The following is a 24,779-nucleotide window of genomic DNA, read 5'->3' as shown; positions in this document are numbered from 1 at the left end:
CGTGACAAAATGAGCTCCCTTCACGTTCATAAAAGTGTCTGAGATCACATGAGAAACCGCTCTATTTCAGCTACAAATACTACCAAGGTTTGGGTTCACAACCTCTGGGCAGGGCTACATAAATGAACAGGGTCTGGGCAATGCTAGAGAACCAGGTCTCTTCAAGGCCGCATATACTAACAGGGTCAGCGAGGTAATACACTTTGTTAGTAATGTGATCAGAGTACATGTTTGGGACCGTGTATATCAACAGTGATTGGGGCTAGAAAAACCTAACTGCATCGCTGCGGCGGCTTTTCCCGCTGTGTGCAACAATTTTCAAAATACCGCGTTACATGACGAGCTCAGCTCGTCATCAGCATACGAGCGCCGTAGCTGATGACTAGCTGAGCTCGTCATCAGCAGCGAAGAGGTTAAGATAAGTTCTTGGTATCATAATCGGGCAGCATGTCAGTTCTGTTCAGGGTGTACAGTACTTACTTGTCTAGCTCGGTACCCGAAAATAAAGAGATCAGGAGATCCTGGGACATGCTCCACCCTGTGGGCAACAGACCGCTCGGAGAGAACTACTTTATGGATGCACTACAGACAGGAGCACACCAAAACCGTGACCACCCAACTACAGAGAAGGCGCAGCCCTGTGAACTCCCAACAGCTAAAAGCCACCAACAGTCCTAATAATCTTAACCCCCTCCCCATAAGCACTCCAAGGTACAAACTAAAGCAGCAGGTGCCATTGCAAGATGGCAACAAGGTAACCAGTGACTTCCCTCCTGAGGGAGTGCACCACTCTGAAGATCCCACTTGTAGACACACAGCGACATGTTGCCACTATACAAGAGGGTGAAGCTCAACAACGAAGTCGCAGACAGCCACTTCGACTTATCTTGTGATGTTACAACAAGAAGCCTCACCCTCTGTAGAATCCCCGCTGAATTCTCCAACTGCCACCGAGTACCCTGGAAAGAAAAAGAAAAGAATAAAACTGAGAAGGATTACAACAAACAGCTTTAAAATGGGGCTTGGAAAAGCTGATTCGGCTAATGGGGGTAAGGAAAATCCCCAATATACACACACACACATTTCTAGAAGGAAATGAGATGAGAAATGTTGCCTAGAGTCATTTGACAATCCACCTCAATATAGGTCAGTTGATTTGAGAACTTCTCTAGTCCACGGTTCAGATACTGGTATTCCAGCTGCCCATCCCACTGCGCACCACTAAGTGGTAAAGGGATGTCCGCCATCCAGTGCCCTTGCATATTATGTTGGGTTGCAGCTCATTTCAGTAATTCCCAATGTGGTTAAACAGAAAAATTGGCAGTATCGTTCTAGAGACCAGGGAACATGGACTCAAAGGGTTGCATTTTGACCTTTAAACCAGTCCAAGACATTTCTGTAAATAGCCACTTAGAAGGACTCTTTATAATTTTGTTCGAGGTAAGCCATCGCCTCTCAAACTGGATGAAACCTCTTTTGAACTTGTTAGATGAGATGAAGAGAAAACACTCTGCAGTTCTCCCTTCCCAGAGCCTTGAATTAACCCCTTGGCAGGCGTGGCACATCAGTTTGTTGAAAGGCACTTATTTTGCTTTGAGGATGACCCTGTTTACCCCCCCCCCCCCCGCGCTTGACGGAAGTGGCGGACACCAGGACAGACACACCTGGCTCATACAGGATGGGGACACTGTAGATTTCTGCTCCAGAGCTCGTGGCAGCTATTAACCTTACATTAACAAGTCTATACATGGATTCTCGGGCCTCACACTGATTTTTGGGCTCTAACCTCTTGCTTGGTCCATAACTTTGATCTTTAAGAATGCCCAGCGTGTTGTCCTTTCCCTACCACGTCCAATCTCCATGTATATCACCAGCGAGTGACATAAGGAGGCATCTCAGTGTTGCGGAGACTCCTAGAAAACAGGCTTCCTGCATTTGAAGTAAACACACACACATACACACTGAGTGACCGCCTTACCTAGGTAACTATCGTCATATCTGCCCGCCGTCTGTCGTGTCTGCATTTGACCTTTGATTTCCAAGATGAAGTATTCGGGAAAGAACGAGTCCTGGATCTGACCCTGAGTGGCAGTGATCACCTGACCTAGAAAAAAGAAGAGAAAACCTGCATAGTCAAAATGTTTGTTCGTATAAATACATCATACAAAACAGGAGGGTAAGAGATGCCGCTCTCAAACAAATAACATCCGTGCCTCTTTCAATCCAAGAATGAAGGCAGTAAAGTTTGAACATTATTCTGAACATGAGAATTAAAAGTCAATCATTTCCTGGACTTAAGTCATTAAAGCGTACAGGAAAAGAAGTCAAAAACACAAATACTAATGGGTCCTTTGGGTAGTTAGAACGGAGGCACAAATAGTGCTTCAGGTACAAGGAAGGTAGACCTCAAGTCTTACTTTCTACCTTTCGCTCACCAAGGAGCTAATGAATCCTCTTCAACCCCAGGGCAACAAGCACTCTTACCGCCCCTTGGAGCTCCGCCCCTCCCTCCTCAGCATCTTAAGGAAGGTAGTGGGATGCAGCCCCCTCAAGAGTCTCTGCCCTCATACAAGAAAGAGGAGTCTCCGTACCTTGCCAGTAGTAACTTCCAGGTCCTCCAAGCAACACTCGACCTGACTAGGAACAAAGGATAAAAGCAGTCAAGACAGCTTTCCTAAAAAGAACAGAAGAGCAGATGATAGCTGTACTTCAACCATGCACAGTAGACATATCCGACTGGACATAAGCCACACTCTTGCAATTATGAGCCACCAAGAGTGACTTTCTTTAATGGATCTTTGAACCCAAACTTCTTAGGCCCCAAAGGATTGTCGATAAAGCTGAACCGTGGACAAGCCCCAGGCACTTGTAACTAACTTCATTAAAGTGGTACTCCCAGGTGTTTGGGAGTGGGGAGCGCAGGTGTGGGGAGGGACTTCCGGTTTAAAGGGTTGCGGTGCGGATTAGACTGCGAGTCTAATTGCCATTCTAACTAGAACTAGCCAGCAGTGTTTGGGTCTACGTGAGTAAATGTGATGCAAGAATCTCAGAAGCATCTAAAACATTCATCAGAATAACTCACAATGTAAATGTAAATGTATTGCGATTTATATAGCTCACGTATCATCCGAAGGCATCAAGGCGCTTGCCTTGGGAACCCGTCCTGACTTTTTCCCTGTGAAATAACCCCTACTGGGCATCCCCAAGGTGAAAGCCAGGCATCCTGCAGCGAGTGGGCCGCCGTAGTGGAGATTAAGCAAGCTATTGCCCAGAGTTGCAGCGTGGGACCCCATGATTAGAATAGGCACGAGGCGAGAATTATCGAGTCCGTGGACATTTTTGGGCTCAGGACCCTGCCGCGTCGAGAATTGAACCCTGGTCCCGGGCCAGACCTCTGCATCAGGGTCTGCCGCTCTAATCAGAGAGCCACACTCCTCCACAATCCAACTGCAGTACAATTGTGAGAAATGGTGAAGAAAGGCCACACAAACGAGCACTGCAAAAGCCATTAGTCTCACCCATGTGATGGCTATTGGCTTTGCCAATGTCTTTTAGCCTTTTGTACAGCAGTGTGGCCGTTGTTCAGCATGGCTGCTCTTCAGCATGGCTAAAACTTAGTGGAGTGGCAAAAGTATCCCGGAGTGGCATTGTGTAGGGTAGAGTGGGTGAAAGAGGATTAGTACAGTTGTGGCTGCAAGGAACATGCTCTGATTGAGAACACAAGGCACATCACAAGATTCTTACAGATTCATTCGCTGCACGCACCAGGCTTTAGCAAACTGAATGTTAGAAAAAAAGACTGCTTATAGATGTGAAAGTTTGACTAAGCAATTATGTGCACAAAATTGCGTTCAAGAAAAAGTTACAAATACTCAGAATAAAAAAAATAAAAATAAGAGTTCTCAAAAAAATTATTGGGAAAGGACCTTCTACAAATAAGATGCCAAGCAGATCTGGCCCCTTTTTTAGGAAGGCAGAATGAGTCAGTCTGCTAAGAATCTGATGCAAGACTATGCAAGTTATCAAAGAAGAACGAGAACTAAGGTGATTCATGTACCTTTTTTCATGTGTCTTAGTCTAATTAATTTTATGAAAGCAAATCAGTACTACAACACCCAGAATGCATTCGCCTTTAACACAGATGTCGTGAACTGGTAACAGTGTCTGTAAGGACCTGGTGGGAAGTGGTCACCCTATCTAGAACAGCACTAATGTCCACCTCCGGACATTTGGGACAGAAGCAGATGTTCTGTGCTAGTCGCCAGCAGGTTAGGAATGTAAGCACTTTGCCAAATAGGAAAGTCTGCCTCTGGTTATGACGTCACATGTTTTAAGTGCCAAAGATGATAGTAGGAAAGACCCATGTGCGGAATAGACAGCCAGAGAATTCCATTGTTAAGCGCAAGAACTTTTTTATTTTCCCCCCAGGGAGCTCTTCGTGCACTTGTGAAAATAAGAGAAGTGTTGAACGAACGCTAAGTAAGAAAGATGGCTGACAGGTTTTTCCGTCTTCCCTCCCAGACAAGGAGGAATCGAGTTCCATAGATCTTGACAGACGAGGTCACCATACATCCCTTGGTGCATGATTGTTATTAATGAAGAAAGAAGGCAGACCCTCGTGAGCTCTTCAGGCTTGGCTCGGAGCTAAATGCAAAGCTAGAAAAGGTTTTCATACCAGCCCCAGTACTGGCCGGATCACAGACATTCATTCTCCAGGGCGTTTTGGGAGGGACCTCAATCCCGAGATTACCCTAGACTAGTTGTTTAGCTGGATTTAAATAGATTTTTTTACAAAATCGGTCAACTCCCCCCTCACCCCCCCTTTTTTGTCATTTTATAAAATAGTTCTTTAGAAGAAAAAAAAAGTGATTTTTTTTTCAACATTTTACAGACCGACAATACTGAGGGGAGTTCTCTGCTACTGCAAATTCTGTATGCAGAATTTATAGGTGACAATGCGTCTCCCTATTCAGAATTCAAAGCAATGCCCTGCCCTTCAGTGTACCAGGCGGTGGGGACGAAAATGTGAACACAATATAATACACTTTAATTTCCGCAAAACAGCCTAAAACGGTATATATTCCCTGTGTTGGACCTAGCCTTCTCTGGTGGATCACCTCCCAAACTTTTTGCTTTCACCCCTTCTGTTTTCTGAACCAACACAATTTTCTTTGGCTTTTAACCCCTTCGGTGCTGATGGCCGCGGCGGCGGGGTTAAGTCTCAGCGCCCCTTACCACCGATAACACGTGCCAACACACTTGTGCACTCTCCTTTAAACATGGTAAAAAAGGCAGAGGGGCGTGGCTTGGATGCCGAGGAGGTAGGCAGCGTGAGCTCGGAGCTCCGTGCCCGATCCCGGAAAATATCCTGAAAATTCATTCGAACCCCGAGATAAAGGACACTATCCGGTACTGGACGGTACTGCGGAGGGTCCGGGACCCGCGGAGGACGACAGCGAGCCTTCCCACAGCAGTATCTTAACTTTGAAAGCTGAACTCGGCCGAGAAGTCGCGGACCCCAAAATGGCGGCGATGGCATGAGATCGCTTGTGACGGAGACATCTGCCCGGAGACCCACTGAAGACCGCTCCCGGACACGCTAGAGGTGCTGGCGGCCGCGTCGCGCCTCTCCCCAGGTGCAGGAAGGACTTTGGGCGCGCCCTTGGGCGGTGGTTGAGGACCGTCTCCTGATTGGGGCGACAACGGTGCGACAGTGACCCGGAGACGAGAACCCCGGACCTCTGGCGCAACTGGCGCTGGCCGGGCCACGACCGCTCGGTGCTTCCTGCCTCTTGGTGACGTTTCTGGACCTGAGAACCCGGCCGGAGGACGGTGCCCGGCGACGCTCGGAGGGCGACCAGGAACACATTTGAGGACCACCGCCCGTCTCGGCCCAGATGGGGAAGCCGAAGGGGAAGGGAGATGGCGCGACCGACACTGAGGCGGCGGAAGGAGCGGAGAGAGACCAAGCGGCGTTACAGCGGATGCAGGATCGTATCCTGGAAGCCATCGCCACCACAAAGGATGCCCTGCAGCAAGATATAGCTCAGGTGGCAACGGGCTTGGGCCTCCTGAAGGCCGACCACGACAAACTTAAGGACAGGGTAAAATCCGTGGAGACCACGGTTAAGGACTTAGCCCCGGCCCAGGCAACGGTGAAGGCCCAGATGGCCGACGTGATGGACCGTCTGAAGGTGCTGGAAAGGAGGGCCGAGGATGCAGAAAACAGGAACAGGCGCAACAACGTACGCCTAGTGGGCCTGCCGGAGAAAATTGAAGGCGACGACATGGTGGGCTACTTGGATAACTGGCTGCGGACGGAGGTGGCACCTGAAGGTCTGTCCCCCTTCTTCTCCCTGGAGCGGGCACATAGAGTTCCGGCGCGTCCGCCAGCCTTGGGCCTTCCTCCTCGCCCGGTGGTGTTCAAGTTGCTCCATTACCGGGACAGAGACTGGCTTTTGCAGAGGGCGAGAGAGGCAGGGCCCTTTCAAGTGGAAAACAACAGAGTCACCATGTTCCCGGACTACACGTTTGAGACTCAGCGACTTCGGGCAAACTTCCTGTCCCTCAAGCGAGAGCTCCGCCAGGAAGGTATCAAGTACTCCCTGTTGTTTCCTGCCAAGCTAAGAGTGGTGGTGGACGAGAAGTCTTTATTCTTCACGACTTCCGCGGATGCATGGGACTGGTGGGACACTTATAAGGCGGGAACGGACGGTGCTAAGGCCAGGGAGGAAGAGGCCAAGGTGGAAAAGCCGATCAGGCAGTCCCAACGGATCAGAAGGAATCGCAAGAGGACCGGGAAACCCTCGATGTCGCAGACGGAGGCGGAGAGGCAGGCGGCCCTACAGGCGGTGGTGGACTTATCTAGAGCCGCCAGGACTCAGTCTGGGAAGGGCACGGATTCGGAGGCCCCGGGAACGGGCTCAGAGACAGGACAATCGGAATTTGGTGGAGCCCGGGGCCCTATTGTGACGCCGCAGACCTCGGGAGAGATACTGGAGGCGTGCTGAACTGGTTTGGCGGAATGGACTCGCTGGTTGGACACCGGGGCGATGGACCCGCAGCAGTGGAAAGATATTGATTGAGGTTTTGGGGATCTGTAATGTGGGGATTGTGGGGTGGAGCGCGCGGGGCTGATTTGTTGGAGGTCTTATAGCATTGAGCCGCGCCTTACTGGCCCCTAAGGTCATCGCAGTGGGGACTGCGAATATTACCACCTTTCCTTGAGAGGTGGTCGGGAGTGTTGGTTTGGATGGGGGTACTTCCAGTTGCGGGGGGGCCTGTCCTGGGGGGGTGGGAGTTGCGAGCAGTTGGGGTTGCTCAGGGGGTTGTAGTTGTTGGAGGGGTTTGGCTTCCTGTTTGGAGAGGGTGGGGGGGAGGGCCCGTGGTCGCGGGACTTAGGCGAACACTGTTCTTTGCTGTATGGTCCGGTTGTGTAGGGGGGAATGGCTAGTACTGGAGCGTTGAAATGTGTGACCTGGAATGTGCGGGGTATGCAGTCCATGACGCGCAGACATAAGGTTCAGGCGTACCTCAAGCGTAGGGGGGTTCACATAGCGTTCCTGCAGGAGACGCACCTAAATAAGCAGGAAGGGGCGGCTCTACAAAGGCGCTGGAGGGGGCAGTTATTCTACACGACATTTTCAGCATTTGCGAGGGGGACATTGATTTGGATACGGGCGGGGGTTCCCTTCCAAGTCTCGAAATCGTCGATAGACCCAGAGGGCAGATATGTGGCGGTGGAAGGAAGGCTGAGAGGCAGGATGATATCGCTCTGTAATGTGTATGCTCCTAATGTAGACCTGCCCGCTTTCTTGTCTAACATCTCGGGCAAATTGGCGGGTTACTTGGCAGGACCGGTCCTCTTGGGGGGGGGGACTTCAACTCGGTTGAGGATGTGCTACTAGATAGGTCCCATCCCCCGCTACGCGCGTCCCCAGCACATAGGATCGCCAAGCGTAGATTAGAATGGCAGGAGAGCTGGGCCCTCACGGATGCATGGAGGGCGTTGCACCCCACCACTAGGGACTACTCCTTTCACTCGCACCTGCATGATTTACATGTGAGGCTGGATGCGTTTCTTTGTTCGGAATGTGTGCTCCCTGCGGTGGGAGGGGCGGAATACTTGGCCAGGACGATATCGGACCACAACCCCTTGTTGATGTCTCTGGAATGGATGGTGACTGTTAACTGCGTGCCAACATGGCGCCTGCAACCTGACACCCTGGACGACTTGTTGTTCAGGGAGGCCCTGAGTGAATGTATCGAGAGGTATTTTGAGGAGAATAGTGGCTCGGCTTCCACGAGGGCGGTTGAATGGGATGCTTTCAAGGTGGTGGTGCGGGGACACTGTATTGGGCACACGGCAGGGGCACGGAAGACTTTGTTGGATGACTTAGATAAGGCTGAGACACGGCTGAGGGATTTTGAGAAGAGGCGCCCGAATCACCCTGAACTGCAGGAGGGGCTTAGCGGGGCGCGGGAGGGGCTGGCGGTAGAGCTAGAGCGGCTGCGTAGTTTCGACCACAAGGCGTACGTGACGAGGGCGCATGCGGAAGGTGATAAGGCGGGGGCGATGTTGGCTTGGCTTGCTAACCCTATCCGGGGGGGAGGGCCGATCATGAGGATCCAGGAGCCAGGGGAGGAGCCTTGCCACTCCCAACCCGGGATCCTGAACAAGTTCCGAGCCTATTATGAAGGGCTCTATCTGAGTGGTGATACGGGAGGGACGGAGGAGCTTGAGGAGTTCTTGGACGGGCTAGAGTTGCCACGAGTGGAGGACTCGGAGGCAGAAGAGTTAGGGCGGCCCATCTCCCTCGGAGAAATAGGTTGTGCTGTAAAACAGATGGCTAGAAACAAGACCCCGGGCCTTGACGGTCTACCGATCGAATTTTATGGCAAATACCTAGAGCATCTTGCTCCGCGGCTGCGTGAGGTATACAATGAGGCGCAGGAGAAGGGCCGACTCCCGGGCTCTATGTGCGAGGCCCTTATGATCCCACTCTTGAAGCCGGGCAGAGAGGGTGCGGCGCTGTCCTCGTACCGACCGTTATCTATGTTGACGACGGATTACAAGATCCTCAGTAAAATTCTGGCCAACAGATTACTAGTGCACATGACGAGCCTGGTTCATGGTGACCAGTGCGGTTTCATACCGACACGCAATACCACTCACAACATCCGCAGACTCACGAGACTGATGGGTGTGGACTGGCCAGACACCGTCTCCCCATTTGTCCTGTCCATCGACATTGAGAAAGCATTTGACAGCCTCGAATGGGGATACCTGTATGAGGTGATGCGTCGCTTCGGGTTGGGAGACGGATATATACAGTGGACCAAGGTCCTCTATACTGAGGCGGTAGCGAGGGTCCGGGTGGGTGCGCTGATCTCGAGACAATACCCGATCAGGCGTGGCACTAGACAGGGTTGTTCCCTATCCCCGCTACTGTTTGCGTTGGCAATGGAACCCTTCGCTGCGGTGGCCAGACTGGGCCGCCACTACGCAGGTTTGCCTTTTAGGGGGAGGCCACACCTCATCTCCCTTTATGCGGATGACTTGTTGATGTTTTTAGCCGATGCCGGCGCCGAACTTCAGGGGGCGCGGAGGCTACTGGAGCAGTTCGGTAGGTTATCGGGCCTGAGGGTCAACTGGCCTAAATCCTGTCTGTTTCCCCTGAGGCCGGGAGAGCCGTGCCCACTCACTGCTCAGGAACTCCGGTGGGAGCCGCGCTGCCTACATTATCTAGGGGTTTATGTTTACCACACCCCGTCCGACCTGCTGGATGGAAACGTAACTCGCTGTATTAACGCCCTGCGTGGATCTATGGACTTCTGGGCGACTCTACCGCTCTCGCTGGCTGGTAGAATTTCCCTGCTTAAAATGATAGCCCTGCCCAGGCTTTTGTATTATTTTAGGACACTGCCGGTATGGATCCCGAGTTCGGTTTTCAAACGCCTGAGTTCACTGATCATAGCATTCCTGTGGGGCACGGGTAGGAGACGCATAGCGCTCGACACGCTGTTACGCCCCAAAGATGAGGGAGGTATGGCAGTGCCGGACTTCGAAGGATATTACCTCGCTGCCCAGCTGCAGACTTTTACTCAGGAGGTGGCGAGAGTATATAGAGGTCCCGAGGACGCGAGAGTCGAAGGCACCCCGCGACACGTTCTGGCTTATATTACGCTGCACCAGAAACTCCGAGTGGGAGACCTGACGGTCGAGGAGCAGACTTTCCGGCTATGTTGGGACCGAGCCCGTAAGCGGGCGGGTGTCCGCCTTATGTATGCCCCCGAAATACCGCTGGGAATGGTCACTGCCCTCCCACATGGAGGTGACTGGTCACGCTTGCTAGGGTGGGAGGAGGCGGGAGTACACGTGCTGGGTGACCTCTACGAAGATGGGGTGTTGCTGCCGTTTCGGGACCTGCAAGAGAGATTTGACCTACCGAGGGGTGACTACCTGCTGCACGCGGCAGTCACAGGCACCATGCGTACCCACTGGGGGGAAGGGCTGCAGGAACCAGGTACCTCGATGGCCTGCCAGTACGCCATGATGGCGGCGGGAACCTTTAAGGCCGTCACGTGCCTGTACTCGAGGATGCAGCGGGAGGCCTTGCAACCTTTGGCAGCCCTGAAGGCCAAGTGGGAGCTAGACCTCCAGGTGGAGATACCAGACACGACCTGGGGCCAACTGATGAGGAGGGCGCGGAAGAGCTCGAGGAATGCCAGGTTCCAATTGATCCACTTTTACGTTATCCACAGGGCATACCTCACGCTCGGGAAAATCCAACAGTACTTTGGGGCGACCGACGCTGCTTGCCCCAGATGTACTACAGCGGGGGCGGATCTATGTCATATGCTGTGGGATTGCCCCTCTTTAGGCGACTATTGGCAGGAAGTTGGGCGGGCCCTTAACGGTGCGACGGACAGGGATATCCAGTATACTAAAGCAGTTGGCATCCTTCACTGGTTCCCACACACACCTAGAAATACGATGTCAAGTAAATTTATAGACTTAGGGCTTATCTTGGCCAAGCGGGAGATCACACGAAATTGGAAGTCCAGAGTGGGGCCCACGTATAAAAGATGGTATGGGGAGTGTCTGAGATGGGCCGCGTGTGATAGTACCCTACGATACCAGATGGCCTGGAGGTCGAATGACGAGAAAGCACTGGAAAGGGCGACTGCATGGGAGGTGATGGTGCAGGCGCTCAGGGATGTGGACGATGAGGGGCAGGAAGGCGAGAGCGAACTAGCTGGAGCAGACCCTAACACTATACAGGAGAACACACCTTAGCGATTGTTTGCTTTCTCTTACAACACACCAGGCACTGATACATGGTTACTCAGGCGCAGCGCGACCACGGGGGAGGGCGGGTAGGAAGCTGGTTTGGAGGGATGTTGGGGTACCGAAATTTGGGGAGGGGGAGGGGCGTAAATCACAAAAGCATTCCAGGGTTATGTGCAAAATGAAGCGGTCAGACAATGTAAGAAGTACCAGACCAAGACGGAGATGAAGCCGCCCGCGTCAAGAGCGGGGAGATCCCCCCGGACGAAGACTGAATGTTTCCAATTGAACTGGCTCATGTCATACTAATTTTGCTGAATATCTTGTCTGTACATTTATATTGGTGATGCAATAAAAATTAAGTTAAAAAAAAAAAAATGGTAAAAAAGGCCGACACCCAATTGGCACATTTAATTTACTTATCAGTCAGCCCCAAGTAAAGTGGTACTACGTGTACCCAGGGCCTGTAAATTAAATGACACCAGTGGGCCTGAAGCTCTTATTGTATCAGTCAGACACTTAAGTAGCCTCTTAAACAGGTCTCAGAGTTGCCACTGCAGCCTGCGTGTCTTCCATTTCCACCTGGGAAAATAAACCTTTTGCCGCACCTAAAACTCTAATTTTAATGCATATAAGTCACCTTGGGGTAATCTCTAAACAACCCATAGGGCAGGGTGCATTGCATTTTAAAAGTTGGACCTGTATTTTTAAGGTTTACATGTTCTGGAAGCAAAAATCTGCCAAATTATTTTATTTACTAATGTGAGGCCTACCTCTCCTATAAGATAACATTGGGTTACCTTATTATTTTTATTGAGTGATAACTTTTGTCTGGGAGTAGGGTGAAATATCTTGCATGGTGTCTGAAATATTTTTCATTTTAAACCCTCTTTAATGGTAAAGTAGGATTTTAAGTCACAATTCTAAAAATTAAGCTTTTTTAAAGTTGATATTTCCTTGTCCTAACCATTTGGTGCCTGCAGCGCCTGTTTCCTGGGTCACACGACTAGGCACAGTTGGCCTTTGTGTATTCCTCCCTAACATTCACACAATAAGAGTGACTGGATGTTGGCAGGATGGGGAGGGGCGGAGCACATCCCTATTTGAACTTCAAAAACACCACCTCACCTCATCTCACACAAATAACTATACACTAACCTATTGTGGCTGCAGACAGACTGGGGCCAGGACAGGGAGGCAGGAAATTCCAAACACCTCGGTGGAGGGTAAAAACAACAGAAGCTTCTCCCTCTGAAAGGGCTGCCCTGCTACCAGAGGAAAATAGATTGGAACTGCTCTTTTAACCCAGAACTACCAGAGTTAATCTAAAGGTTAGTTGATTGGCCTCGTGTTCTGTGTTACAAGGACATAACTAGCTCCAGAGATCTGTCCAGCATCTGGCCAGACTCAACTGGACCAGACTGTGACCTGATGCTGACCCTTCTTTGAGTGAGTCCTGATCCCAAAGACGTGTCCTCGCCCTCACCTGCAAGTCCTTGGCTGCCATCAGAATGTATTCCTCGTGGCCCTGCTGTGGGTTCCTTCAGAACCAATGCACCACAACTCTAGGCACAACCTCACATTGCAGAACTTTGCAATTCCTGATCGGTGGCCTCATCAGAACCCACACAGTGAAACAACTTTATGCAGGACCATGCATCACAGCCTTCGTAGCTGCTCATCTGAACCAACTCAGGGTAACGACACCCTGCATCAAGGACATAAGATCCAATTCTCAGTGAGACTAACCAGGTCCCTGTATCCAGCCCACACTAAATCTGCTTGGTCTGAACGTGAGACTTGTCCATGTGTGGTGCAACCAGATAACCATAGTTGGCATTTTGCACCTCTAGGCACCTATGCTTACCTTAAAAAAGTTTGAGAGTGCACATCTCCGGTTCCACCGATCTGGTATTTATCGTTTTGATGTCAAATAATTTATTACATTTTACTCCATTTTTTTTTAATTGGGATACTTTTCTTGTGCTGCGTTTTCACTTCATTGCAGTCTGTGTACTGCTAAATACTGTACACAATGCCTAGAAGTTAAATCTGAATGCGTTTGTGCCAAGCTACTAGAGGGTTAAGCACAAGTTAATTTAGTGACTGTGGTTCACCCTAAAAAGGACTGTTGCTGTGGCTTCAGAGGGCTCACACCCCCCTCACCCAATTTCTCGCACTCTGTTTTAGGTTTAGTCTTTTGAAGAGTATGTATCATTCATCCTACATACTTGGCCCTGATCTTCGATGTAATCAACATGCTCACTTAAGCGAATGGAAGGGGTTTGCTTGTGATGTACGCTATGCTCAAATGCCTGTTATGCACTCTCCGGTTCTTACCCCTTGCCTTTGTAAAGCGCTCTGATATCTGCAAAGATCTTGTTCGCGCTATATAAAACTTTCAAAATAAATAAAAATAAATAAAAGCCAATGAACACAGTCAATGCTGCCTCACATCAAATATAATACCAATTTGCTTCTGTTAAAGGCAAACCTAGCTTTCAAAGTGTTACCCCAGGTTATAAAAACACACCTACTTATAGTTGGAAAACTTAGCAATGAGTTAAAGAGTAACTGCTGAAATCTGCAGGCCCAAATCTAAGCAATGTCAACTCAAAATTCCATTCTTCATAGGAGAATAAAATGATAGCTTATGAATTGGATAAGAACCCATGTATAAAAGGTCTTATTTAAAGTGCACTGGCAAAGGTACTTTATAAATACTTAGTTTTCACTAGTTGGTTAACTCTTAGTGAACGAAATTCGATTTCATCACGGTTCAAAGCAAATGGGCATTCTGAGGCCTCAGACCATCTTCGACTGACTGCACGTTAACAAGCACAGCACTAGTACTGCACCTTTCGCTATGTCACAATTACTGCTGGTCAGCAGGATGTTCTGAATGGTTTAAAAGAAATCACCCCAAGAACCAAAAATAGAGAGGAACAGGTTCTTCCAAACATCAGTTGTAAACCGTATTGATATTCAAAGTCATAGTGCAAATGTAGACGGAAGAGTGATTATGCTTACAACAGTAACAAACAGATCTTACCTTGGTAAACTCCGCGCTGAAGCCTCCTTGGCAGTACCCCTGTCCTTGCTCCGAGCTTCTATCTAAAGGGACAGTAAGCAGGTCGGTCATTTAATAAAACCGCAGGAGCAGTCACAACTGTGACTTTGTGATATTCCACAGATCATTATATACGAAAGCATGTGAATATCTCGCAAACTGAGCAACGGCCGCGCAACTTTCTTATTTGCTGTGTAAATCTTTATAGTACAACCATACCTGTAGTCTGTGCACTATCGGAGAGGGTCTTTTAATGCAAAGGGTAAGGTGCAAATTTACCCATGAAAGGAGAAAAACATGATGAACTGAAGATGCATCAATCTAGGTCACCGATCTAGTTATCAGTAAGTTCTTTAGCACCTCCTGGTTGCAAGATTTGAAGCTTGCGGGGGAGTATTGCAGACTTTTGGGCCGCCACTAAAAGGCGCTACTTTTGAATTCACTGATTTGGAGTACGACCAAAAGTCGCATAAGACACTGCTCACGGTGTGCGATAAAAATATTGTCCAAATAAATACAGCAGATTTTTCACATTTTGCTGAGGCGGCTTTACTAAGAGGGTGCTCCTAGCTTCAACACTACAGAGTACAGGATTAGTTGAAGAAAAACGCATACTGGTGTGCCAGAGGTCCCATCATTCCTTTGCTTTCATATTCACAAAGTGTTCTATTGTGGCATAGCTAGATGCCAGCTAATCGATGGGAGTTATGGAGGGAGGGGAGGCTAGATCGTGTGTGTATCTGTCGATCTTGCAGTCTGTCCGGAAGGGAGGGTGTTGGGCTGATTTTCGCAAGATGGGGAGTGTGGTCCTGCCAGTGCAGTAACAGGACCATCCCCACGGATGTATGATGTAACAACGCGGACTTTTACTCCGCATACTGTTACAACGCAGTTTTTACAACGCGGGTCATGTAACAACGCAGGTATTTACAACGCATTTTTTTACAACGCAGGTACCTTTACAACGCGGACCATTACAACGTAAGTATTGGTAAGTATATATTAATTAGAATAATATAATAGTAACTTAATTTTAAAAGTATAATTTAATGTAATTTTAAATAATTTAATTTCCGTAAATTAATTTTAATGTAAATAAATGTTACTTTATTTTTACCCTGTACCCCTGTACCCCAAAAACTCAAAACTGACCCACAACCCCAAAAATAATGCAAAGTAATTTAATTTAATTTATTTGCTAATAAATAATTTAAATTATAATTGAATTTAATTTATTTTTACCCTTTACCCTAAAACCCAAAACTGACCCTGAACCCTAAAAATACCCCTTTACCCTAAAACCCAAAACTGACCCTGAACCCTAAAAATACCCCTTTACCCTAAAACCCAAAACTGACCCTGAACCCTAAAAATACCCCTTTACCCCAAAACCCAAAACTGACCCTGAACCCTAAAAATACCCCTTTACCCCAAAACCCAAAACTGACCCTGAACCCTAAAAATACCCCTTTACCCTAAAACCCAAAACTGACCCTGAACCCTAAAAATACCCCTTTACCCTAAAACCCAAAACTGACCCTGAACCCTAAAAATACCCCTTTACCCCAAAACCGACCCTGAACCCTAAAAATACCCCTTTACCCCAAAACCCAAAACTGACCCTGAACCCTAAAAATACCCCTTTACCCTAAAACCCAAAACTGACCCTGAACCCTAAAAATACCCCTTTACCCTAAAACCCAAAACTGACCCTGAACCCTAAAAATACCCCTTTACCCTAAAACCCAAAACTGACCCTGAACCCTAAAAATACCCCTTTACCCCTTTACCCCAAAACCCAAAACTGACCCTGAACCCTAAAAATACCCCTTTACCCTAAAACCCAAAACTGACCCTGAACCCTAAAAATACCCCTTTACCCTAAAACCCAAAACTGACCCTGAACCCTAAAAATACCCCTTTACCCTAAAACCCAAAACTGACCCTGAACCCTAAAAATACCCCTTTACCCTAAAACCCAAAACTGACCCTGAACCCTAAAAATACCCCTTAACCCTAAAACCCAAAACTGACCCTAACCCCTAAAAATACCCCTTAACCCCAAACATATAACATTTAAAATATAACCATATACTTACCAATACTTACGTTGTAATGGTATGCGTTGTAAGGGTACCTGCGTTGTAAAAAAATGCGTTTTAAAAACATGAGTTGTAACAGTATCCGCGTTGTAATGGATGCGTTGTAAAAGTAGTGCGTTGTAAAAAATGCGTTGAAACAGGTGCACACCCATCCCCACACGCCGGAGTGCTCCCTGAATCATAGCCCAAACATCTACCAAGCAACAAATACCAGTGGCATACTGAGTAACAAGTCGGGAGCAAAGCTAGCCCTATTTGGCCAATCAACAACATAGCCCCAACTCAGCATGTTTGATCTTAACACTGAAATCTATAATTGCCTCTCTAGAATGGGAGAAATCCAAGCGGGATAGTGTGCATGGCTCACTGGCACTCAATATATTAACACTATTTGATCTGATTGGGGGCGGACTTCTACACCAACTAAAAATACATAGGACTACTGCAATCAGGCTGCAATAGGCCTGTCTAAAACCAAGAATGCAATCGAAGTCATTAGATTTTACAAGCAAATTTCTTCAAGCTTGAATTCTGCCCTCCCTAAATTCTAGACCACTGAAAGGCAACAAGCCATATTTGGTCTGTGATTTCCTCGCTTAAGTCAAGTCAAAAGAAAATCTGCATGTCATCGTTTAATGAAGGCAAACTATGTGATAACAAGTCCAATTGCTGAGCTGAAACTCTTTGGTGGGTCCTAAATAGGATTGTCAGAACCCACTGGACCCCACACAAGAACAATGACAAGAGATTAATTACATCTTTCAGCAGTAGTACAATTTAAATACCTTTAACTCTCCACCCCTCAATTTTCTTCAACCAATTTGTATCAGCTCTTTTAGAGTCAGTGGTTCTATCCTTTGAACGTTTCATTTTTATTAAATTTCTGCCAATCTTAACCAGGTCTCTACACAAATGATAACATTTTTGACTGCATCCACAAGGAAATGCAATAGCTAGAGATGTATTTAACGTCAGTTAAAAATGAAATGGCTTGCTTTGCGCTTTGGCATAGTTTTCAAAGCAAGAAGTTCATGTAGGACTGTGAAAAGCTCAGAAAAAGCCACAGGGATCCCTTTTAACTTTGTAATTTCTGCCCTCTATCACCTCCCAAGACTTTGGCCTATCAGTATACAACCAAGAACAGGACCCCAACAGAGGGCCCGCCCCAGTAGTTCTATAATATCTCACAAGCAGCTAGGGTCAAAGGCTAAGTGCATGATTTAGTATTGCTTAGCAACAGTAATTGTTCAATTTTTGGACAAAGAGCTAGATTTAGAGGAGAATCAACCAGTGAACAACACTTTACTTTATAGACCTCTGGATCTCCTAAGCAATCGGCATTTGCTTCAATTTTTGGACGACTTTCAGAACCCTTCTGAAAATAAATTCAGCCAATAAGGACGACAACCTCCTACTTTTACTCTACTATATTTTTTAACGTTATTAAAATGTAAATAATTTCCATGCAATGGACCTGAGTGAGCAGGTAAATTTTAACTCAACCTTCATACCACCTCCCTTCATCTAAATGTTGCCTGTCTGATGAAGTTATCAAACCTCACTTTTGATAGTCCTAGGTGGTTCATGCAACTTCAGCTCCTGGAAATAGCAGAACGTCAATACCAGAATAATTAGAGTACGCCTAATCAAGCAAACCATGAGCACAAATCGGCACAAGCACTCCATATCAGAGACACCATCTTGCAGAGTGCAGCACGTTTTGAAAGGAGGAGTCCTATCAGTACGAAAGCAACCATTAAAGAATATCAAGATGGAGAGGTCGTGCATAATCTTGCAGGAGGATACCAAGGAAAGAAAGGACATGTAAGATCAACATAACAAAATTAAACAAAATAGGATGGTATCCTGCCACAATGCTCTGCATGCTAGTTTCAATCCAAGTTCCAGGAAATTAGAATCTAAATTGAGGGAATAGTGCTCTAAAGCACCCTCATATATTCAAACAGTCCTAAAATAATGCAACGGCTACCATATTCTCAGTTTTTCTTGATCCTTCACTGGATACAAAGCGCAGCTCATGATCTTTACAGATCTGCATTTTAAAATATATTTTATTCTTGGCGAATATTTGGCAGAATCTAGGTTTCATCCGAAGGGGAGGGATCGAAATGCACACACTATTGTTTCAACAGGCAGCTAATTCCCATGCACCACAAACAATCTTCTTTGTCAAACCTTATATCTTTCAAAAGTATCACTTTAGCGCATGTCTGATTCACTCCACTGAACTCCTACTCAGACCAAGAGCAATTACTGTACCACCCAAAGGGCAAACTTTGCTGAAAAGCTTTTGAAGAAACTCAGGTTTCGTTGGCTCCACCAGAGGACTTCTGGAAAATCACAGTGATACAACCTTGAGTGTTTACCAACAATTACCACTCAAATGAAAACAATCTCTCATTCATTGTGAAACAGGAAAACAAATCTTAACTGCTGCCAAAATGAAGAAAAAAACACAATGTGGAGATGTAGGAGGGCTATAATTGTACATGCTTGATAGATGTGTGAAATTGAAGTATTGTTGGAAAGAGGTGTTTACTAGTATGAAACATAATGGGTTTTACCATACAGAATACCCCTGGTGTAGTGATGTTGGGGTTGAGAAAGAAATGGACAGCACGCATTTCCAGGCCTACAAGGGTTCTACTGAAGCATGTTTTAACCGTAGTTAAACAATTAATCTCAACAGTTTAGAAAAAACAAACATCCACACGACTGAGAGGATATTCCAAATTATGGCTGACGTCGGGAAGAGGAAAAATAATGCAATACATTATTAAGCAACATAACCCAAAGTGGACAAATTAGCTGAAACAACATTCTTCATATAAACGCACATTATATATATATATATATATAAATAAATGTTAAATGTTGTATACTTGTAAAGCGCACAGCTGCTCCAACAAAGGGGCGTCCCGGCGCTGTATACCGCTGGGGAACCCGTCCTGGCTTTCCCTGTGGGAAGCTCCCTACTGGGAATCCCCAAGGTGGAGCCAGGCATCCCCGGCGTTGATGGGGCAGTTGTAGAGATTAGGCAAGCTAATGCCCAGAGTTGCCGAGTTGGACGCCAGGTTAGAGTAGGCACCGAGGCGAGAATTGTCGAGTCCGCTGACCCTGGTCCACGACCCTGCCGCGCCGGGAATTGAACCCTGTTCCCGGGCCGACTTCTGCTCTCGGATCTGCCGCCTTTAACCAGTGAGCCACACCACTCCATACACACACACACACACACACACACACACATCTATAGTGTAAGGAAGCCACCACCATTTTTGGGGGGTGTGCGAGTGTTCTTGCTTGTAATGCCCAGGAGTCTACAACAAAATAAGGAACACGTCTTTCACATCACCCTATAACTGCGTTGTTACAGTTTGATAGCCCCAATTGTTTTTAACTCTATCCCAACAGCTTACAGGAGGAGGGGATCCAATTTTTTTGCGGCCAAGACTTCTCTCACTAAAGACATTCATTGCACCGCAATGGGTTCAATTTCAGTTTCCAAAGAACACTCAAATTATTTTCATATGACACTGAGCTCTGAAGAAACGACAGATCTGTTTTCTGGTTTGATTTTCGTGACAGTCCCACGACAGAGTTGTGGACGCGGGCCCGATGCAAAATTGGAAACACCCAGAGCCCACAGCGCAGGCCTGGACCACGACTTGCAGGAGCGAAAAAACCTATCTCAGGATGCTCCGCTTGCCTTTTAATCGCTTGCACGTGTTAACTGGGCCGACCAAATTTAAAAATGCATTCTAACAATCCGTGAAAGTAACTTGCGGGCTAAGAAGGCTGGAGTATGATCAGACAGAACAGCGAAGTACCGAAAGCACTGGGTGTTGTACTGTAGAACTGACGACAGGTCTTCAAGGCGGCGGCTGCTGGCTGTGAACAGGAACAGGATACAAATAATCAAAAAGGTCCACCTGTTCCAGGTTACCTGTGTGTCCAGATGTTCTTGGCATACACAGTATTTGTTAAAATACCGCTCACACACCAAAAGGGCCCTTGGTGTCATGCTTCATCATCAGGGTCTTCCCGTCCCGCTGCGGGACGGGCGTGCTACGATGAGCGACTACGCTGGAGCACCTTAATTGTGGGTGCTATGTGAGTGTATTGTAGTGAGTGTCAGTAGGGTCAGGGGTGATAGGAAATGTGAGTTTTAAAATAATACCTGGCCTAGTGAAAATAAAAAATATTTAATAGTCACTGGCTGGTATTGTTAAAAAGGGGTGAGGCGGAGAGACAGAAAGCTTATTAATGGGCTTGCTCTCCTGTTCGTGTAAACATGTTTCGAGGCATAATGCCTCTTCGTCAGGACCTGGTCAGATCCCCCCCGTCACTCACTAATGTTGTCAACGAAGTGCGTTTATGTGTATATACAAGTGTAAAAAGATATTGCTATCAATGTGAGGCGATATATATTTTATATCAACAGTTGTACCTAGTAGAAATGGCAGGAGGGAACATTCGATCACAAATGTCAAGGGGGGAGCAAATAAAGCAAAGGGACACGACCACCATCTTCATCATCAACCATTATAAGGTGCATGCCTGGAACCGACAGATGTGGTCTAGCGCTAAAGAAGTCCATTGCGACACCAAGAAGCGTGGTTTCTTTCTGTAAGCAATAGTAAAATACAACCACATGTTTACGCAACACTAATACAGAGAGGAACTTGTGTACACAAATATTGTTTATGTGGAATTAAATGAGCAATGCCTTAGAACTTTTCACTGACACGCCATCAAATGTGTCTAGTGTGAACTAAAAAACAGTATCTGATGCGTGCCACACGACAAAAACGTTTCTATAAAATGTGTACATCTCTGATCTAGAAAAACAAAGGCCACATTACCATGAACTGTCAAGTTTTATCACACATTGGAAGGATATATATTTCAGCCGAGTGTACACCTTAATGCACAAATACTAAACATCTTGAAGAAGATGAACATCCCCCACACACACGGATCGGCATTAAAGCCACATAATTGGCAGGAAGTTACTGCAATTTCACATAATCTTATACCGAACAATGGATAAGTCAGGTACGCATCCGCTCACAGAATTGTCCACAAAATTAAATTAAAAAAAGTCTCTGGGTGGCACTCACGCCTCCAGCATGATCCATTTCTAAACGCTACACGAATCGCTACAAGCTTGCCAGCCTCTATCTGATGCAACGCATCCCTAAAACAAGAGGGAAAAGACACCCAAACGAAACTTGAGCTGTGAATCCTGTCACGGAGGATTCCAGAGCAGTTCAGGGTGGTGCCCCAATTCTGAAAGCACTTCGAGGTCACTCAGGGATGTGGTGTACCAATGTACTTTCCAAAGATGCACACATTCTGGTCAATCTGCTGCAGCCTTTAGTAACAATGGATTAAAAAAATACCGACAACCATCTGTGTGCTCCGAACTGCAAGCGCTTTGCAGTGTGTTACAGGAAAATAAGAGCAGTGCAAGAAGCGAGGAGGCAGGCAGCGCTGCTGGGGCAGTGCCTCTGGCGGTCGGCAGCAGTACAGAAAGCCAAGAGCCTGCAGACGTACCTGATCGGCATGGAGAGTACTCGATGAAGGTGGTGAAGTTATTCATGGAGAGGTAGCAGGTACCGACGGGGTCGCGGTGAGCCTCATCCTTCAGCGTGCGCCAGCTGTACAGTGGGGCACAGGCCTGTTGAGATGGACAGAAGGTCAGTGTTAATCCTGGAAAAAAACGAGTCTGAATCATAGTAAAAGCAATGACCGCTCTACGGTGTCTTCACGCACAATATTGGTGCCCCCCCCCCCCCGCCCAGGGACAATGCTGAGATCTTCCTTAGATGTCTTCCAACAGTGCTACTGGCCCACTATAAGCACAGCCTCCTCCCCCCCCCCCCCAAAAAAAAAAAACAATTGTATCACAGCACACTTATACCAGCGTCTGTGGCCCTCGTTGCTTTTGGTAGTGAGATTCTGGCTTCCAAACCATCTTGGTTACCTAGGCAACAATGCCAATTCCTGGTCCCAGTGCATCCCTGAGGTTGTTTGGGCTTGTGTACCTTCCTGCTTCTCTTGCACTGGATTTAGTAAAATACACCTTCTTCGGTCTGCCAAGACTGGCAACTTGGGTAGGTTGCCCTGAAATATCTTTGGCACTGCAAAAACCTACGAGTCCCTACTGGGATGAGAATGCCCACTACTCTGCATACCCTTATAGGGTATACAGGCGTGCTTTCTGGACCAGAGTACTTGATTGAATATGGGACCCATTCTGGCGCTCGCATCACATGGTTCAACGCATGGAAACAGAGGCTTAGGCCTGTCCCTGACCTGCACCTGTCCAGTCACACGGAGAGTTGCACCAAGTACGTTTTAGTAACTGGCAGAAGACTACGGTTCCTGACCTGTATATAACACATAGAGCAATCATTGCTGCATACCATGTTCTGAGATTGTTAGTGTGACCAGACATTTTTACTTTTATTATGCGCGTCATTCACAGCGAGGCATACAAACCGCTTTTAGTGTCAAGTATCACTGTACTGTGAACAGCCAGGACCTTGCATTGACATCCTGAATGTATGTTGACTGCATGTGCATGTCTGTTGTGCATGAAGTACATGTGAATAAGTAGGGGTGTGTATGTGAGTACTTCAGACTTTTTAGGTCTCGACCTAAAACATTGCTTTAGCAATGCTGGTTTGTCGAGAATTCTAGTAAGCAGTACGAAAACTCTACCAAAACTGCGGATTAGACACAGTTCATGTGAGACAGGCGCGTGCAGAAACCAGCCACGTGACACCACCATTTGCCTGTGCCTCGCATTAGACTTCAAAGGCTGCCGCTCCCCCGCCCGCTGCATCAGACTTCAAAGGAATGCGCTCCCGCTTCGGCTATCCTTCTCTTCCTTCCTCTCCCGCCTTTTCTATAATCTTGCCTCGCTTCTCTCCCTATACAGTGTCTTTCCCTGCTCTCGCGTTGGTCTGGCCGTGTCTCGCGTCTCCAGCCCCCTCCTCCCACACCGTGTCTAGGCCCTCCCCAGATGCCCCTGTGCAGCAGCCACATACCTAGCCCGTGGAGGTCAATAAACTGTGTAATTGCGGACTTCAAAGGAAATGCGCTCCCTCGCCACAGCAATGACGAGAGCTTGGTATTTTATTTACCCATCCCCATGTTCATCTTCCTTTCCATTACGTCTTTTCCCGCTTCATTGCACATAGCTTCCTCTTTTTTCAATTATCACCTTACATTTTCTTCATTATATGTACCCATTTCTTTTCCTGTTTCCAACATTCCTCATCCTCTCACCCCGTCTCTTCCTATCTCTCTTCCTCTTGATTCACGCTGTCCTTTTATCCTCTTTCTTTCTCTGTCATAAGCTGCACTTTTCCAAAGCCCTGTTTTCACCTCCCACTCGTATCTACCTCCACCGTATCTACCTCCACTGATCCTTTCCCTCTTATATTTTGTATGCAAAACAAAAACACTTTCTCCACAAACAGCACTTTTATCCAGTCTCGCCTCTGGCTGTCTTTACATGCTTACACCCCTCTCCAACAGACCACACACACTGCCCTCCCTTCACACAGACCACACACACTGTCCCCCCCCTTTCACACAGACCACACACACTGCCCTCCCTTCACACAGACCACACACACTGCCCTCCCTTCACACAGACCACACCACACACTGGCTTCCTCGCACACAGACCACACCACACACTGGCTTCCTCGCACACAGACCACACCACACACTGCTGCACGCCACACAACACCACCACATCACTAGGGACACCACCACATCACTCGGGGCACCACCACACCACTCGGGGGCACCACCACACCACTCGGGGGCACCACCACATCACTCGGGGGCACCACCACATCACTCGGGGGCACCACCACATCACTCGGGGGCCCCACCACATCACTCGGGGGCACCACCACAACATCACTCCAATACACCACAACAGCATCACTCCAATACACCACAACAGCATCACTCCAATACACCACAACAGCATCACTCCAATACACCACAACAGCATCACTCCAATACACCACAACAGCATCACTCCAATACACCACAACAGCATCACTCCAATACACCACAACAGCATCACTCAGCACCACAACAGCATCACTCAGCACCACAACAGCATCACTCAGCACCACACAGCATCACTCAGCACCACAACAGCACTGTCCTTGCTTGCTATCAACAAGCATTGCCATAGCCAATAGGACTCACATTAGGAAAGTGTAAGCTATTTGCTTTGTGAATAACAATGTTATTAATTTATATA

At 47.6% G+C, this 24,779-nt stretch overlaps 1 protein-coding gene across 2 annotated transcripts in view; it reads right to left on the bottom strand.

The window, feature by feature from the left end:
- ITGA5 (integrin subunit alpha 5) overlaps nt 1-24,779 on the bottom strand; it is a 377,970-nt gene that overhangs the window by 150,912 nt on the left and 202,279 nt on the right. For both annotated transcript variants that reach the window (XM_086964803.1, XM_086964795.1), the window contains exons 4-8: nt 22,040-22,163; nt 14,343-14,404; nt 2,592-2,637; nt 1,979-2,104; nt 915-959 (exon numbers count right to left, since the gene is read on the bottom strand). In XM_086964803.1, coding sequence (XP_086820929.1) covers nt 915-959; nt 1,979-2,104; nt 2,592-2,637; nt 14,343-14,404; nt 22,040-22,163 — 403 coding nt within the window. The remainder of the gene's footprint in view (nt 1-914; nt 960-1,978; nt 2,105-2,591; nt 2,638-14,342; nt 14,405-22,039; nt 22,164-24,779) is intronic.

Source organism: Lissotriton vulgaris, chromosome 1_1 (genome assembly GCF_964263255.1).
Source record: "Lissotriton vulgaris chromosome 1_1, aLisVul1.2, whole genome shotgun sequence".
NCBI classification, from domain to species: Eukaryota; Metazoa; Chordata; class Amphibia; order Caudata; family Salamandridae; genus Lissotriton; species Lissotriton vulgaris.
This window is presented reverse-complemented; position numbering and strand designations above follow the sequence as displayed.